The sequence below is a fragment of the Triturus cristatus genome, chromosome 7, assembly GCF_964204655.1.
Source record: "Triturus cristatus chromosome 7, aTriCri1.1, whole genome shotgun sequence".
Classification (NCBI taxonomy): Eukaryota; Metazoa; Chordata; class Amphibia; order Caudata; family Salamandridae; genus Triturus; species Triturus cristatus.
In genome coordinates, this window is record NC_140590.1 from 1,614,259,973 (window position 1) to 1,614,278,921 (window position 18,949).

At 46.5% G+C, this 18,949-nt stretch overlaps 1 protein-coding gene across 1 annotated transcript in view; it reads left to right on the top strand.

Moving 5' to 3' along the window:
- Positions 1-18,949, top strand: part of LOC146812509 (targeting protein for Xklp2-B-like) — a 131,712-nt gene that overhangs the window by 17,423 nt on the left and 95,340 nt on the right. Inside the window, exons 3-8 of the mRNA XM_085619511.1 lie at positions 4,477-4,600; positions 4,682-4,912; positions 5,952-6,005; positions 6,220-6,324; positions 11,788-11,909; positions 11,996-12,150. Coding sequence (XP_085475637.1) covers positions 4,477-4,600; positions 4,682-4,912; positions 5,952-6,005; positions 6,220-6,324; positions 11,788-11,909; positions 11,996-12,150 — 791 coding nt within the window. The remainder of the gene's footprint in view (positions 1-4,476; positions 4,601-4,681; positions 4,913-5,951; positions 6,006-6,219; positions 6,325-11,787; positions 11,910-11,995; positions 12,151-18,949) is intronic.

Sequence of the window (18,949 nt, forward strand, 5' to 3'; positions counted from 1 at the left end):
AGTGCAGAACCGTGCCCTATTGCTGAGGCGGGTGGCCCTTCCGAAGGGTAGTCTAATTGGACCGAATGATGCTCTGACGAAGATTATACCACCTGCTCCTTTCCCAGCCTGCAGCAATCCAGATGGTTTGGGCCTGGTCTATCCTAACCTTCCTCAGAACTCTGAGAGATCTGGGTGGAAATATGTACAAGGAGGCCATTGTTCCATCGCAGGTTGAATGCATCCCTTAGAAACATCCCTGGAGCAAACTCCAGCATGCGGTAGTCTCTACACTGAGTTTTCGATGGTGGCAAAAAGATCCTGCCAGGGCACGTCCCACTGGTTAAAGTTGTCCAGGATCACCCTGGAATGAAGACTCCATTTGTGATCCTACCTCCTAAAACTTTTCAATAGTCTTTTCTGATGTTCCGTGACCCTGCCAGGTGATTGGCAACAAGTAATATCCCCTGCTGATCCAGCAATCTCCACAGGCTCAACCTCCTGCTACAAGATCCAGGGCCCCATGCTGCCCATCTTGCTGCAGTGTTGTGTGGTAGCCTGTTGTCCATGAAACCTGCACCAGCCTTTTCTTGATGATTGGTAGATAGGCTTTCTGGGCCAGCCCGACTGCAAGATGCTCCAGGAGATGGCGGGAGCCAGCAGGGTCTTGAAGATTTGCATATCAAACAAATGGAGGGAAAGGAGGGCTTTTAAATAATAACAATCAGTCTTATTATTATCACAGGTCCAGCATACATGCCCTTGAATGAGTGAAAGCAAAGGGTATGCAGTTCCTAAAGTGGACGCAGGGTGTGATAGATTAACTAAGGGGTACCAAGGTGATGTAAGGGAACTGATGTGAAAGACAGGAGTTGAGAACTCCTTATTTGGAAAAGAAGACCCTCCCACACCCAACAAGGGGGTGTCTTGCTTCATCACCGGGTCTTTGCTCCTTATCGGGCCGGCAGGTGCAATGCCCGATCAGGCACCTAATGGGGCCTTCCTAGCGGAGATCTTTTTTTCCAACGCCGATGAGTGAGGTGTGTGTGGGGGGGAGAGTTAATTACAATAGTGAGTGTAGGTGCAAATGAGGTGAAAGTGAGTGTATTAAAACAGGGGTAGGTGATCGCTGGGGGTCGCGTAACTAGTTAGCATGGAGGAGTCTCGTTCGTTATCGGAATTAACCAGACAAATCGCTCCACCAACTAAGAACGGCCATGCACCACCACCCACAGAATCAAGAAAGAGCTATCAATCTGTCGATCCTTTCTTGAAGATTTGCAGCATAAAATTCTTTAAAGGCCTCTAATCTGCCAAGGGATCGATGCAAAATTCGGGGTGTACAGGACTACAGTGTGAAGTTGGCCTGGCATATGCTGTCGACTAGTTATAGTGGGCACCTTGCACCAGTCCAAATGACCCTTATTGATTATAGGTTTAAAGACCACCTTTATTGAAAGCTATCCTTGTGGTAGCTATGAAGAGTAGCCTTCAGGTTGTCTTGAAGGAGTGTAAAACAGCTTGGTTTACCAGATTATAACCTCTAGAATCACTAAATGAAAGGAGAACCACACAAGGTGTATATATAAAATATATGTATTTATTTCTAAACCCTCACTACTAAGATCTTTGAGATTAGAGTCCAAGATACACAATAATACAGTTCTAAAACGAAAGTAAATGGCACAATTTGCAATGGGTCCTAGGGGCGGACCAAACTATATATTAAAGTGGTATAAGAACCATGACTTGACTAGAGCACGTAGAATCGCTGGGACCCCAAGGTAGTGACATAGACCCACGGGGGACGTGTGGAGTGAGAACACAGCAGGTTCTAGGGCCGGCACCCACGGGATTACCGTAGTACTCTAGTTGCCTCACCCAGGAAACCCGGGTGCATAGGTGTCAAATGGTGTCGGGAATAGTTGTTGTTTTCAATGGCGATCTGCAAAGTGCTGCTGCCGGGAAGGAGGAGTGTCCGGTGTGATCCAAGCTTGGATCGAAGATCAGAAGAACCTGAAAGCAGAGGACAGTCTGGGTCACTTGCCAGTGACCAAGAGCACGATAGAAGGATGCCCACCAATGTCGGGTGATTCAGGTGTGAAGAGGTGACGCTTGACTACAGCCATGAGGACCAGGAGAAGACGACGACCAGGAGCTGGATTCGAGCTGTCCCACAAAGGATGTAGAGTGCTGTAGTATCTGTGCCCGGATTGTACCCAACAAGCCTTGGCAACAGCAACCCACGCAGGAAGAGAAAAGATTATTTGGTGCGGACCAGCAAGGTCCTGGGGACTCCCCAAGCGATGGAGAGTCGAGGCACGTCTGGAGCAACCAGGTAAGCCCAATTAGAATTAAAGTTGCCTTCACAGGGATCCACCAGTCGACAGACTAGGGATCGCGAAGGGACCTCGAGAGAACGTAAAGGGCCAGCTCACGGAACACTTATGGAGTGTAGGCGGGCAATCTTCGGTGCAAATGCTTCTCGCGGTTAGATGCGTCTTCGGTGCCTGCCTTGCAGGGGAGTAATTCCTTTACTCCAAGGGAGATTCTTCAGTCATCTAGTTTAATGTAGATCGTCGAAGTTCCAGGATTCAGTATCCGTTTCGTCCAGGTGTAATCTAAAGTCCAGTAGCCAGGGGTTCCTTTCTTATACCCAAGGAAGGGGTGGGACAAACTCTAGGGACCCACCTATGGGAGGGTTAGGAAAGAGGGGAGGCTACACCCATTTCCTTTGTCCAGTTTCGCACCAGAGCAGGGGCTGGTAGCCCCTGCAACCGGTTTGAACTGGACTATGCACAGGTACACCAAATGTGCCCCCAGTGCAGACATCTAAGCACTCTTGGAGTGCACCCATCCAGCCCCAATAAAGTAAAGCCTGTCTGGGAGGTGTTGAGACCTCCCTGTGACAGGAAACCTATTGTCCAGGCCTCCCCTGCTGGAGTTTCGTCCAGCAGCAGGAGGGCAGCCTTGTGTCTGTGCCTGGCAGCATCCATTTTGTGATGCCAGGGCTCTGTTAGCTGGTACCGGGTATACCAGTGCCATCCTATCTCTCCCTCTAGAAGGGTGTGATCATACTCCCACACCAGTTACTGGTGTCGGGGTATGATTCCAAGGTGTTTGACGCCAAACACGGCCTGTTTCCGTGCAGCCATCCCAAAGTTAGCATTTACCGTTTGGTTATAAGGCACTTAAGCGTATATGGTTTGGCTGCATCACAAACCAACCCCGGAATAAAGGTTCTGAAGGCTGCTGAGGGGCTCTGCTCATGCATGGGCACACTCTCACATAAAACCCAGCACCCTACCTTCCGGATTAGTAAGGCCTGCCATAGGGGTGACTGATAGGTTTATATGTGCAGTGATATTGAGAGAGATAGTGAACCTATATCTCAGTAAGGGGTGCATGCACCACCTTACCCAGGCTGCAGTAGCAGTCCTGTGGTGTCATTTTGGAAGGCTTCCCAAGGGTGGCATAATACAGGCTGCAGCCCCTGGTAGGTCTCTGGGGTACCTATGCCCTGGGTACATAGTATACCATATACTAGGGACTTGTAAGGGTACCCCAGAATCCAATCTGGAGTGTACTTAAAGCACTGGGAATCAATTTAGAGAGGAAGCAGCTAGGCTGGGGTCCTGGTTAGCAGGGCCCCAGCCAGACTAAAGTCGAAAAACAGTGAAACATCAGCAAAACGTGGGACTAACTATAAGAAGTAGATCTTGCACTCCACCGTGAAATGGGATTAGAGTCTGAGGGCACTGGAATAGAGGGGGCCCTTACTGCGCCAGCAGCATAGCTTCTCGTCTGACTTCAATTGACCTAACTCATCTGACAAGATGGCCAGGCGAGACTGTAGCGTGGTGGCTGCTTTGTACATGACCTCTTCTGTAATGTGCAGTTTTGTTGCCCATTATCTGATCTCCTTCTAGTGCATCAAGTCACAGTATTTTTAATCATAACTGGAATTCTTGCGCTACTATCGCATAACATGGGGGTTTAGTACCATCATCTGATTCCTTCGGTCGTTGCACGGCTTGAATCCTGTTTTTGGAAGTTTCTTCTCTAGTACACTGTGAAATTTGAAATGGTCAGTAGGCAGACTAAGTTGGGGGCAGAAGGGTACTAAAATAAAACCAGAGATGTCTGTATGAAGGGTATATGCAACCCGACCCGATCACTTCAGGTCATGGCAGAGTCTGTGCCACCTGGTGGTGCTGCATGAGCAATTGCTCTAAAGAATTACAGATCCAGTCTGGTGCGTGGGGATATTCTAAAGGTGAGTAATCTGCAATTGGAATCCATCAGAGGTTTTCTGGCTACTGTCTTTTGGCCTCCATGCACCTTTGTGTTGAGCTTTAAGAAAGCACGAGCAACATTGGCGTAGTCTTGTACAGTTTCTTTGGATCATTCGTGTGACATAGCTGCTTCTTTAAGCACACCTTTTGATGGTGCAAAGATAATTTGTGCAATCTTCTTAGTCTGTCATTAATTCCACAGAGGGCAGCAATGCAGAGCAGTTTGGCAATATCGCAGCCTCTCCTGGAAGCACACATGCTAGTGTAAGGAATGCCTCTACTACCCAAGTGTTGGAAGCCAGAACATCTGCGAGACTGCCAAGGAGGTAAGGTTATGAAGCAAGCAGTCACGCTTGTGGGTCTACTGATCATCATCTGACTTAACGTCTAACTTCTGCCTTAATCAGGGTATCACGGAGACTGTCCCTTCAAGAAAAGAGGAGGCAGCTGGCAAAGATCCGTGAGGAAAGACGCACCTTTAATGTTCTACTTCCGGTCAACGGGCCAACTCTTCCTGCTGCTGAAGATGTTTTGCCTCCTCCTGCAGCCGATGGGCAATCGCTTACGCCTTCTGAAGGGCACCAGCCGGCAAATGCCACTTCCCATACCAGCCATCCACCACATAAGAAGCCAAAGCTGTATGTTGTGTAAAAGTGAAGAAAACTAAAGTAGGGTCTTGGGAGGGGGCATGGGAGGGTGATGTTCATTGCCAGATCTATGGAGGGCTTGCTTTAGCCAGCATTGACTCTGAAAACTGTTTAAAGTAAATTTGTATTCCTTAGGTGGTCCTTCAAGTGATCAGTAACGCATACGATTTTCATGTAAGGCGAAATGTTTGCATCTGTATTCTGCGACTCGTTGGTGTGAATGGTCTTTTGCAGGTTAACAGTATCTAGAAACCACTCTGATTTGGTGCACTGTGGTGATGGGTGAGGCATGTGAGTGAAGGGATGGTTTCTGTACATCAAGGTTTAGTTACTTGTAGACCGTACTGTTGTCTGAAGACTGGATTTAATTTCTGCTTAATTTTGGGTTAGTGACTGGTGTAAGTGAACAGCTATGTGCACTCGTCTGAGGTTTCACCTTGAATATTGTCTTGGTCCACTGCAGTCTGCATCTAATATTGTCCGTTGCTGGCTCTTCACCTCCATATTGAATACATTTTCATAAGTTCTCTATAGATTCCGGGCTCCAAGGCCCTACAAATGTTTACGTGTATTTTAAGTTCAACATAAAAGTACTGCACAAATCTTGTAGGACTGCCACAATTAGTAACAGGCTGTCTTTAGTATCCAAAACCAAGATCTGCTAGTTATTTCTGGGGGGGCAGAGCAATACTATAAATGGTCATTGTGGTCACAGGACTTTGCAGCTCTGATTTTTAGGCTGCAGTTTAGGAGACCATAACCTTTACTGTAACCTTCACCGAACCATTTGTCGTATGTCAAATGTTTTTGGAATGTTAACAGTTCTCGAACTATGAGCCTTCATCAAGTATGCTGGTTCAAGTTGGTTTGATTGGCTTGGTTATCCTTCTTGGGCATCACACAGCCTCATCCCACATTTTGTTCAACAATGTTTGTTTTAAAACTGCAATGTCCATGTCTTGTAAAAGAACTAAATGACACTTAAATTGTCTGTTACATATGCAGTAGGAATAATGTTTCCTTTCCCCAGTGTATGTAGAAGGAGCGCCCGAAAGCTGCGGTTCAAGGCATCGCCGATGCACCGGTAAGTGCTTAATGTAAATTGTGAGGTGGTTGTATTGACCGTGTGCCCTTAAACAAGCCTAGACCTTTGCAAATACAGTTTAAAGGGGACCGGCAAAGTGAAGTGGGACCATACAAGATTTTAGTCGATGCTGTGGTGTTTAAACATGTTAAAGACTCTTACTGGTTAATTTACCCTAAATCCACTAGGACATTAATTCTTTTGTTTCCTCTAGTGTGCTTAGTAGAGGGAAGTCGATGAGCAAAGGCCCCGTGGGTGCCTCTGATGGGTCTGTCAAACCAAGCACCAGCCGATCCACTCAAACGCCCACGGTCTTCAGGTAATTGAGATACTTTCTTTAATAGGCATAGCGGGGACTTTGAGCACTCCTGGTATCTCATGGAGGTTGGTCATTTTATGGGGTCTGGGTAGGAGTCCAGAACATATTTAAAATATTGAGCTTATTGGAAAGGGGGCACTTTACATCCCCAAGCTGTGTATTTTAGGGATGGGGTTGTCTTGCTTGCCTCTTGGTGGTATGCTAATAAATGATCTGGTTGAAGAGATCATGCATTCCTTAATGGCCTCCTAATGGGCCAGCCTCCACTGAGGTTTTTATGCCTTGCCTTGATGGTTTACGCTTGGATTCGTATCCATGGAGTGCCTAAAGCAGACTATCAAATACAGTTTGTGTGTGTGTGGGGGGGGGGGGGGGGGGGGAGAAAAAACTGACAGTAGAAATAAAGTTCCTGTTGTGGTTGCTAGTGACTATCAAAGTTTTTTTTCTTCTAGTTTTATTTTTTTTCTCATCCGTGGTAATAAGCTGTGACCCTGCAGACCATTTCATTTTCCACTTCGCCACCCCATGGTCGGCTGAAGAATGCAAACAAAATGCTGCGCAAAACAAGAATTCCTCATTTCAGACATTAAGGAACGAAGGATTCCTGTACTGCCTGGCCCAGTCAAGGGCTGGGCACTAATTCAGTTAATGGTGATTACATTAACGTGAGAAATTCAAGCTTTTCACTTATAGTGGAAATGTTGCCCTTGATGCTTGCTGCGTGTCTGTCCAATAGGAACTTAAAAAAAAGAATAAAAGGTTTTTAAAAAAATTGGGTTGCAGAAAGTGAGTTGAGCAGTAATTGCGACTCCATGATTGTATTTATTGTGTTTTAAGGAACAGTTATAGGTGACCATGATAGCTGAGAAACCTTTGGTAAATGAGGGCACTGGGATATCAGGAGTGGCAAGGGCTAACTATAGCATTGGCAAGACCTAGTCCATGGAGCTCGCCTACCAAATTAGGGCTTTGACAATTCTTTTTTTTTTTTTTTTTTCTTTTTGTATACTTTAATTTTGACATTTGTCGCGCACCACTGCTTCCTCTTTCAGTGCTTGTTCAATTGCAGTCAGGCATTGACAAACGTAAAAGCACAGTGGGGAACCACCTGCAAAGGGTTTTTAGTTTTTAATACTTTTACCATTTCAAGATGGTTGCGTACAAGCACTGTGACAGCCATCTTGGATAGTATTAAAATAAAAAGTACCAGGACCCCTGCATCGTTGACCCTAGCCCACCGCTTTTATTCCAGCTCTCTGCTCTGGACACTCAATGGCGCCCCAGGAAGTAAGTGTGGTTGGGTTTTCCATCCTGAGGAAATCCCTATTCACTGCCCAAGATGTAAGCATGTCCTTTCCACACACAGGCCAGACCATACCTCCCTTAAGGACGAATTTAGAATGCTACTTCTCAATTGCAGATCCCTGCCAAAACACACGGCAGAGAACTGGATGCTTCTCAGACCATGACCCCGATGTACTTTTCCTCACGGAGACTTGGCTCACATCTAGCTCAGAGCCAGACATTACGCAAGCGCTCCTTACCCCCCCTGCCCCCTCCCCCTGTGCTACAAAGATTTGACCGTCTTACGGGCAGAGGGGGTGGGATTGCCATTGTGCATAAGGAACCGCTCACCTGCCGTCTCCTGGGCAACCCTCTTGAAGACTGCGAGAATGTCCATTTCTCCACTGAATTTTCCCCACTTCTCGCATTTACAGGCATCCTGGTCTATCGTCCCCAGGGGTCAATAGGGACGTTTAATAAATCTACTCGAGGCCACGATAAACCTAGCCAGTGTGGCGGGTAATTTCACAATTCTTGGTGACTTTAACCTCCACTTCGATCCACAAGCTTTTAATGCTTGCGAGCTAACTAGGGATCTCTCCCACTCTCCCAAAAAGTTAGCCAAACTACTCATGCCAAAAGACACCTCCTTGACCAGGTATTCTCTAGTCTAACTGACCTCAAGGGAACCGACCCTACTCCACTACGTGGACGGATCATTTCCTGATTAATCTTCTTTGGTCGCCTCACGCAACCCTCCTGGACCCTTGGCCGCCTTTGGAACAAGCTCCCCCTAGCCAAATGGTCCCAGGAGCTGGAAAGGACCAAACCCAGCTTAAATCCTTGCCCGGTCAAAGCTAATGAGGATTTTCTCGACTGGATAGAGGATTCTCTCAATGCTGTCCTCCAAAGATCAAGATAAAAAAAAAACGGCAGGGCCTCCTAACGCCCAATGGTTCTCGCCAGAACTCCACACCTTAAAGCAGCAATGTAAAGTGAAGGAAAGACAATGGAGGAAAGATTTTATTCCTTCCAAAAAACAAGATTATAGGCTAGCCATTCTTGCCTACAAAGTTGAATTAAGAAAAGCTCCAGCCTCCTACTGTGAGAATAGAATATTAGCAGCATCTAACTCGCCCAAAGAAACATTTCAACATTCTAAAAAAACGACTTAATGCTCCCTCCCAGACAACGGCCCCCGACATCTCTGGTAAACGATGCAACAAACTGGCTCAGTTATTTTTGACACCGTATTCTGGAATCCCTTCCATCCAAAGGGGAGGATGATAAATTCCCTCACCCTCCAACGGATGCCCCCCAAGGACACCCTTCAACACATCCTTGAGGTCTTCCCTCCAGTGTCCCAGCAAACTTTAATTTCCCTGTTGGATACGGCTTTCCCTCTGACCCAGCGCCACTAAACATTTTGAATCCGGTCGCCCCAATGATAGCCCCCAATGTGAAACTTGTTAACGCTTCACTGGCCTCTGGATTAGTCCCCACCAAATGGAAAGGGGCGAGAGTTAAAGCGCTACTTAAGCCTAATCTGGATACGGTAGAACTGGGCAACTTTCGCTCCATATCCCTTTTGCCTGCCATAAGCAAAGTAACCGAGAAACACGTTAACCGAACTGTCAGTTTCTTAAGTCACGACCTGCTCCATTCCTCCCAAACCGGGTTCCACCTGTGCCAAAGCACCGAAACTGCTTTACTGCCAGTAGTAGAGGAAAGTAGGAAAATTCTGTACTCAGGAGGTTTGGCTGCCATTCTACCCCTAGACTGGAGTGCCGCATTTGACCCTGTGAATCACTCGATTCTGATCCGACGACTCTGGTGTATATGAGTGGATGGCACGGCGCTTTGCTGGTTATCCTACTTTCTGGAGGGAAGAACCTTTCAGGTCTTTGAGGAAAACATTGTATCCACACCCACCCGTCTTCTGAGTGGTGTGCCACAGGGCTCATGACGCAGTCTGACGCTTTTTAATGTCTATATGTCCCCCTAGCAGCCATAGTAGCTCCCTATGGAATCTGGATAATTACCTATGCCGATGACACACAATTGATGGTTGGGCTCAATCAAGGAGATCTAACAACCCACGCAATCTACTCCTGCTTAAATGACATCTCGAGCTGGATGGACGCCTCCCAGTTTAAGCTTAACGGAGGAAAAACTGAGATTATGATTCTGGGCAACACTCTGTTTCGATCCCAGCTTGATGTGGCCCCCTTGCATGGGCCTAGTCTCAGTCCTGAAAGCAGAAATCAAGAGCCTTGGTGTATGGCTGGACCAGGACCTGAGCCTCCGGATTCAGGCCAGAAAAACTGCAGCCCTTTGCTATGGCCTTCTTAGAATGGCCTGTAAAGTCCTGCCCCTCCTTCCCTTTGAGGCCAGGAAAGTACTGGTCCAATCATTAATACTCTCGAGACTGTACTATGGAAACGCTTTATATCTGGGCGCCCCCATCTCCGCAGTCACAACTCCAATTTGTACCAAACAGTGCTGCGAGACTCTTGATGGGAACCACTAACAGACTCTCAGCCAAACCGGCCCTCCGTTCCCTCCACTGGCTTCAGGTTCAGAAACGGGTTAGGTTCAAGGATTTGTGCTTGTACATAAGGCAAGGCTGGGACTTGGCCCACCTTATCATTTCCACCATGATGCGTCCATATAAAGCCAACCAGAATCTTCGAACAGACTATCTGTACCTGGCAGAGATCCCTAGGATCAAGAGGTCCAGGAGTGACGGTAGGCTTTTTTCCTATAATGCCTCCAAACTCTGGAACTCCTTGCCGCTCTATCTTTGCACAATCTCTAACCATCTGGTTTTTCGGAAGCAATTAAAGACTATGCTTTTCCCTCTGTAGCCCTCTGTCTCCCCCGTGTCAGTTATTAGTGCTGGGATGCCTCCGGGTAGCCATGTGCTCTACAAATGTCATGCCATTCCATTCGAAGATGGCTACCTGCTACTTTTGCCATTGCAAAGGTTTTTGCAGTTCCGGAAGGTGACACAAAAACCAAAGTGGTCCAGGTAAAAGTGAGGGCCACGACAGTTGAAGGTGAGGCAGTGTCAACAGTAAGCACTCATAAGTGCAGAGCGTGGAAATTGCGGAGAAAGCTCTGTACTGTAAGAGGAGGGACCGGTGAGCTCAGGAGCGGGAGAAATAGAAATTCCTCATGCACTCCCATTCAAGCACTATTGGAACACAGAAAATATAAGGTGAGGTACAGTCTCCAGTGGACTGACCAAATTGTGATTGACAACATCTGAAGCCAATGGCTGAAACGAGAGTACAATAAGTCAAATCTGCCTTTACACAAGACGTAAAAATCGAGTGCCAGGAGTGGGTGCAACAGGTGGGGGTTGAAAGTAAAGATGGCCACAGGCTTGGATGGTAAACTGTCATGTTTTCATTTCCTTTACTTCTTGGAATGAGCACTAGAACCTTTGTATGGAATGTATTCTACGTTCCAGCAGGGAGGTTCTGAGGTTGGGCAGTTGCGCTGTGACCTCGACCTGACCGCTGGTCTTGATCTGTGCTGTGTGCTGACTGGAAATAAAGAAGACTTAATTCGTTCATCAGAAGACTCCTTTTGATTTATTTGGAGCCCACCGCATACTACAGAAACTTAGAGTCTTGTGTACCAAGAAGTTTTCGCAAATGCAAAGGCTGCGAATCGCAAAATAATGTGCTCTGCAAATGCAGGGAGACAAGTTGCAGCGCATATAGGACACAATCAGAAATTACATTCCTACTTGCAAAATGCCATTTGTGAGTTATTGTAGATGGGAAGGAAGAGCGATGTATGGACCCCCTTCTGCTTCCGAGTTGCAAATGTGTGTATTGGTGGTTAGTGGCCACAGTTTGTCGCAAAGAGTTAGTGCCATGCCTCCCTTTCCAAACCGGGAGTAGCCATTCTCAAAGTGTAAACTGCTGCCGCGCTCTCCCCTTCTTTTTTCACTAGACTCTACAAGCCTAATGTGTACCCAATTCTATGCTTTGTAGCAAGGTTTGCTTTGCAAGTCCCACAAGTACATGAGTGCTGTGGAGCTGTCCGTTAGATCTCAGTTCTCGGGGTTCATGTGCAGAAGTCAGCAGTTGCTGGCCTACTCCGAATAAAGTGTAAAGAGTACTTGTTCAATCCGGGCTTCCCTTCTACCTTCCTTTTACCTTGCAGGAGGGAAACGTTGGCCAAAAGTAAAAGCACAGAGGAGCGGCAGCTGGTGAAAATGCAGCAGGAGGTGGCCGAGCAATGCAGGAAGAATGCAGAGAGCTTTAGAGCAGCCATTTTGGGTGCAGGTAAGAGAAGGTACCAGGGAAGGGGCCACTGTCAGCATTGCAAGACTTGGGTTACAGATATTTTAATTGGTTTTTTTGACGTTTAGGTCAGCCAGTAAACAGGACAATTTTACCGATAACCATTCCAGTTGAGTTTCACTTTCACACAACCACCTGGCGCAAACACCATCCAGTGACCGAGTCTATTGAGGAGTTGAAAGCGGTGGATTTCCCTGCAACACTGAGATCTGCCTTCTGCCCAGTAAGTACAACTCAGTGACTTAAGTAGTACTGCAGTACAGCATGACTGACTCCTTAAGCCCTCCTGATCGCTAAAATGAAGTAAGGGGGCGTTAGTCAATCACAGATATGCACACCGTGACCTTGCATCACTGGCCTCGCTTACTGCCCACTGTGGCAGTGAGGATGGCTCTCGTGCATTATTTGACAGGGCACAAGCTCCTGAAAGCATAATTTGTAAGCAGAATCGGACTGTTTCTAAATCCACCTGGGACTGCTTGCGAGTTACCTCGAAGATCTGTTGGGCGACGTGCAGCTCCTCAACCTTTGCCTCTTCTAATACCTGGTGGGAAGTGGTATACGATTGATGATTTTACTCTGGGTATCAGCAGCTGTCGACTGTTCCCAGACAATGTCCCAGGCAATCTTGCTTGTGTGTTTTTTTTTTTTTTTTTTTTTTTTGTTTTTTTTTGTCTGAATTCACATCCGCACCATGGGGCATCCTCAAACTTCAGTTTCTTCTCCTGGTCAATCTTCGAGATGAGTCTATTTGAGTTACCCATGTCATCCCTTGAAATATAACTTGCGTGCAGGTAAGCATATCATGAAGCAAAGCATTCTTTATTCTCTCCATTCTCATGGAAGCGCTCTAGTACTCTGTTCTGAGGTTGGATGGACGCTAACTTCTTGAAACTAAATGGAGCAAAATCATGTTATTTGCAATTCGAGTCTCTACTGTGGCAGTCTTTAGTGCAAGGTGAACAAAACCTGCCTTCTTTATTTTAGAAAAGTAATAATAAACCTTAGTAGACCACCTTTGAAAAATGTGATTGCCCATGAATCTAAAATTTGCTTCAATTACCTGCGACTGATCTGTTCTTATCCATTTCGCACTAGGTTCTTGCAGTAAACTGGCACCTCTGCCAGTATCCTAGCTTGTCAACTTTAAGTTGGCATGTCTGGTGTTTAAAAGTAAACGTCCCAGTCAAAAAGCAGGATAAATTGCCATGGCCTAGCCCAACATAGTTGTTGTCCAGCCCCGAGACTGTCGACAGTCCTAAGAACCAAAATCTATGGGAAGGGGCACCTGAGGTGTAATGTTTTAGGATCACCGATTTGGAAAACTAAGTGCCGGAGCATATTAAACTTCATCTGATCTCGCTAAACCTCAGAAAAGTGGTAAAACGTTCTAGCATGGCGCCTACATTTTCTGTTCATGTTGTCCCTTCAAGAAATAACTCGCAGTAATTTGTAAACTGAATAGCTTGCAGGCTACGTTTTGTTAAATTCAAATATTAGTTTACTAATGTCTGGTTATTGTTTTCCAGATTTCCTTCTTCTGCCATTGCTCCCTGTTTTCAAGTCTTCATTATATATTCTCCCACAATCTTAATCGTATTCATAGCTGCGTTTTGTCCCTACTTGATTAAAGCTGTTTCCCAGATTCAATCCATCTTTTTCAGGCACTGTATCATCTAGTTGGACTTCCTTTTCCCTCCCACACAAGAGCACCAGTGTGTACAGAGGTCGTATATTGCTGGATCTTCCATGCGTCTGGTAGCTCGCTTGTGTAGAGCATGCTTCTCCTCAGTTTGACTGTGCTTGGCCTTGAACTTGTTCGGAGTGTCGTTCATATTTTTACAGCATCTTTTGACCTGTAGATGTGTTGTATGTGGTCCTACCAGCCTCCTAGCTCCCCCAGATTAGTTGATTCCTTCTTGGGAGTACCGAGTGTTTGGGAATCGTCTGATCTTTTTCATACAAAGACTCTTTATGTACAGATTTATCCTAAAAATAACCCAGTCTGGGCACTGGGCAGACTGTCCAGACTGTACAATCTGTAGTCATGGCAGCCCCTCTTGACTTGTGTTGAGACTGGTGCTATTGGCATAAGTTTGGATTACATGTTGTGCTCCACTCTTTGTTTTTGCCTCTTTCCTTTGGTTTCCTTGTATCTGCTGTTTGGGAATCGTTCGTTCCAGGTACCGGACAGTCCATGCTGGCTATAGTTAGTATAATGCTTGGCGGTGTTTCGTTGAGCATGTGATGTCTCGAGCCCACATAGCCTGCCATAGTAAATGCAGGGCATGTTGCCAAGCAGACAAAACCTTTGCATCTTAACCACCTACAGAGGAGGAGATGGCACAAAGCACCCCTAGAGAACATAAACACAGTCCCCTCAATAGTGTAGGAGGCCGACAAATGTGATTTATTGTCAATGGCTTGAGTTCCTCCAGGTGAGCCGGCATCAAACTCTGGGCGACATTAAAAAGGGGCTGAAGCCAACTGTGAGAATCTTTAACTGTAACCTGATGCAGAAGTCCAACTAGATCGTTTGATATTACCTCCACAAAAGTCCATATGAGGGTTCATCGTGTAGTATGAGCATATGTCCCACACCACAGCGATTATCACAGCATTCGTCTTTTATTTTAGTCTTGGGAGCCCCACATATTTCCCTTTCTGGGTGATCACCTTGGTTTGACCTTTTCACCAGCCAGTTCTCGCTGCCAATCTATTGCAGCTGCAGGGAGTGTAATGTCATCCACCATAGCCTTCAACTGGTTGGTGTAGTGTGGCATTGCTGCTGCGGTCACAGCGTGAAACACTTGCACGTCGTCTTTGTGGACCTTTGTCTACTTACTTGCGGGGTACTCGCAGCATGCAGAACTGCATGCCTTGCTCTGTAATTCATTCTTGAAGTTAGTTTCGGCTGCGCCATTTGAGGGAGGTATCAGACAAATATCTTATTCGGCCCTTTGCAGAAAAGTGCACAGAAAATGCTGTTTCAGGAAATTTTCTGCTCACGTAGCCTATAGTAAGGCTTTCCATCTTCTGATTTTGAGGCCTTTCTGATATGGCCCCTATGTGCTTTTTTTTTTAAATGTATTATTCCACAGCCATCCATCTTTATCCTCCAACCAAGTCTTTCTAAATCTCCCTTCACTGTAGTCTACCCTCAAAGTTCAGAAAGTGTTAATTTTGATTTTGGTCTGTGGTGAACGACCAGTTGATTGGTATGTGCTTCTGCATTAGATCCAGGGTTAGTACCAGAGTATCCTTTTAATCTATCCCAAAGGCATCTCTTCTCTGATGGATACGTCTGACTGCAGATTCTTCACCTAATGAATAGTCTCTGGTGCCAAACTGTCGTTGGATACTCAAAGCCGTGCTCCTGTGTGCTGGTAGTTGGAGTTGTGCGACTCTGCCGACTCCATTCCTCCACAAGTGAAGGGCTGATCTGCATACAAGCACCACCCATGTGCACTGACGTCAATTACTTTCTTTCCATGCCTTCAGATGCAGAGCAGGGGTTCTGGTACTTTTCTGTATACCTTGAAAATGTTCTATTTTCTCAAATATTTTTCTCTCTCAATTCTACCAGTGTGCCAGGGAAAATGTCACTTAAGTCTACAGGGTTTAAACCTCGTAGGGCGGTGTTCTCCAATGGGAAGCTTGGGAGCTACGGGTAGCTCTACAGCTGTCTGATTTACTCCTATATATGTAGCTTAGCTTTTGTTTGTTTGAATTAGGAATTTGTCTAAAATTGAAAAGTATGCATTTAAATGCAAAATGTGTGCATTTTTACCACTGATTAGGTGATGTCTTTATATTTTAAATCTAATATTGATATTGCAAGTCCTGCTTTGTTGAAGTTTTAGTACTGATGTTTTTATTGGATCCCAGAGGACATTGTGTTTATTACTTGTATGACACATAGGCATTCAAAATTGATTTTTTTTTTACATGATTTCTGTTGACATTACCAGATACATAGCGATGGTCACTGTAATATATGCCTGCTATGGCTACTATTGTAATGTTGTATGAAGTGGTCATTAATGTTAATTTGTGTTATAGCTTGGGATGATTTTTACTGAATACAAGTAGTAGGTTGGAGATCCCTGGACTTTCGCAAACCAATGTCTTCGACAGTTCCCAAGAGGGGTGCATCATGTGTTTGGTTCAACTCTCAAAGCCTGGGACAACTGCACTCTGAATCCTTTCAAAAGCAATCCACATATACGAGCCAAAGCTCTACTTGGCATACTTCTGTAACACTCCATGCAGGTCCCTGTCGAAGTAGTGTTCCCTTCCTCTCGGTTTAAGTCTAAGGGAACATCCAAACATGAATAGAAGTTCATGCGCAACTCTGCCCCATCAGATTCTGATAGGGAGGCCATGCTGCACATCTTCAGGGTGCTGCCAATCTCCTTCTAGTGATGCCTAGATCAACATGGGCCTTCTGTTTCTGCCAGCGGATCCATTCACTGTGCCCCGCAAACCAGCTTTGGGTTCCGCTCTGGCATTAGTGCAGACTTTGGTTCTGCCATCAAAATCTGCGCTGGTCCTTGTAACGTAGACAGGGATGCTAACTGTGCCGAAGGAGGATCCACACCCTTTTGTGGTGTCTAACTCAAAACCAAATTCCTCTCTATGTGGTGCAGCTAATATTCAACCTTTCTGACTCAAACATTAGACAATTGTCGCAGACACGGCACCAATGTTTTGGCTTTGACTCTACCTAGAGTCAGCCATATGTAGACAATGAGGGGGGTTGGGTACAAGTTTGCTCCTCCCTATGATGATAAACTGGTATGTGGATGATGTAATCCAAAAGAAGTACAGAAGTATGCTGTAAGTAAGCGGTTTATTGAGCTTCGTTACAGGTCAGGATTAGATGGTAAGTAGAAGATATAAAGTTGAGCCACACTAGGAGCAGCATCTTTGCTGCTCAGCCCACACACTCCAACTGTCTGTCTCTCCACCAGGCATTCCAGCATTCCACTTCCTCATCAAGCATTCTAACATTCCACAAACGGATCCCTTTCATACTGGCTATGCAGCAGGGAATGGGTAACCAGGGACAGGATGCATTATAAGAAATAAAGGTATAACCGTGGACCTGCAAGATATCAATGAACTGGATACTTCTCGCGATACTGGGTTGGTTTCCCATCTTGGTCCAAGTTCTGTGCCTTCGGTCAATTGTCAAGTTGCATGTCACCATGGACCAGCTCCAGGTGAGAATAAAAATCTATTGGCTGCTTGCTGCGCCGTTCTGCGTTGGGCAGCCCCACATACAATGCTACAAAAAGTCCCTTCCTTAGTAAAGCGCAAATGCAGAACCAATTCAAGTGCTTTGTGATTTTTATTTTTAACGCCATTCCAACTATTCCTCCAAACATATGGAATTTATTATAAGAATGTTTTCGTCAACCAGCCCCATCTTGGTCAGTCGGCACCAGCTGCCTCCTAGGACCCATATTATAAAGTGCATGGGTGTAGCCTTCTGGGAAGCTACACCCATGCACCCTGTGACATGGTGAGATTTTACAGGCAGCCTCGGAAGACTTGCGGTTCTCCTTGGCTCTAACATTCAGGAAGGTTTGGATATTGCTAAGTTTGCCATCCAGTAAGGCCTCTCAATCATGTGTTTAGAACAGGCTATTAGGACTTCGGTGCACATGTGGATGAAGTCGTAGGATTTCCTGTGATGTCCAGCTTCCCTAATGAACATGTGTTTTTTTTTTTTTTTTATAAATCCTGCCTGTTCAGCGGAAAAAACAAACTCTGCCTTGGAGCATTTTAAAGAAGACCGAGCCATGACACTCTCCTTGGTGTTTTGGCACCAGCTTGGCAATTTCCCCCTCCAGTTTCACTTCTTTCTGGGATATGCCAGACCCAACTGCCTACACCATAGCCCTCCCAGCCCTTTTGCGGTCTGGCCATGGCCTCTGCAGACCATGACTGGGCCATCTGGAACCTCATGTCTCCGTATCGTCTCCATTCAGCACAAATCAAATCCTCTTTAGTGTGCCCTTAGTGGCACATAACCACCATGTAGGAGACCAGGTCTGCCACTTGCTCCAAGGCGTGACAAAGCATCACGTCCAACCGTTTGGTCCTTCAAATCATCAAACAAGGCTGCGCCTTGCCATTTCTCTTCGACCTGCCACCTACATCACAGCAGCTTTCTTAGGACCCCAAGGCCCTTTTGTTCCTGGAGGTTCAGTCGCTTTTAACCAGAGAAGCCACAGAGAGGGTACCGGCCACAGAAGTGAGGACTGAATGTTATTTCTCTTCTTTCCTTGTGCCAAAGAAAGACTGAGGGTTTCATTTTTTTTAAACGGATGTTATTTGTCAAATAAGACGCAGAGCTCTGTAACCCAGAAACTTCTGCACAATAAACTTACAGCATCATGACTTTGACATTTAAAGAGTAGTCCAGAAGAAATGGAAGGAAATGCAAAAAGTAGGAAATAAAAAATAAACTCTACCACCCCCCTCCCGTCACACGCAATCCTTCCCAGAATAGCACGCCATGGTCACTGTCCCCGTGTGGGATCCAGCACCCGTTACCCTTCGCCTTGTGTCCCTGGTCTTGGAAGGGTGGTACGCAACCCGTAGCAAGAATACTGGGCCATATTGTTTAACTCTCCCGGAGCCTTCCTGGTCGCGTGAGGGCCGCACCAGACTCTTCCCCCCCCCCCCCCTCCCCCCTCACTCCCCTGAAAATACTTGTGTCCGGTCCCTACCTGAAGCGGACCCCAACGCCATGGTCGCGTGGCCGGTGGTCCTCTGTGTGGACTTGCGGTGCCAGTGAGCTGAGGAGGTGAGGGGCCGGGAGCCAGCGACTCCGTCGAAGCTCCGGCGAGAGTTGCCTCAGGAAGCAGGCAGGAAGGAGAGGGGGCGGGCCCGGCCAGGAGGCCGCCGTCCTCTGATCACGTGCCGCGGGGCCGAAGCGCCGCCCTTTGCCGGTGAGGAAGAGTAATTCAGCGTACGACATTGCTTTCAGGGGGGAGTTCGAGAGAATCCCC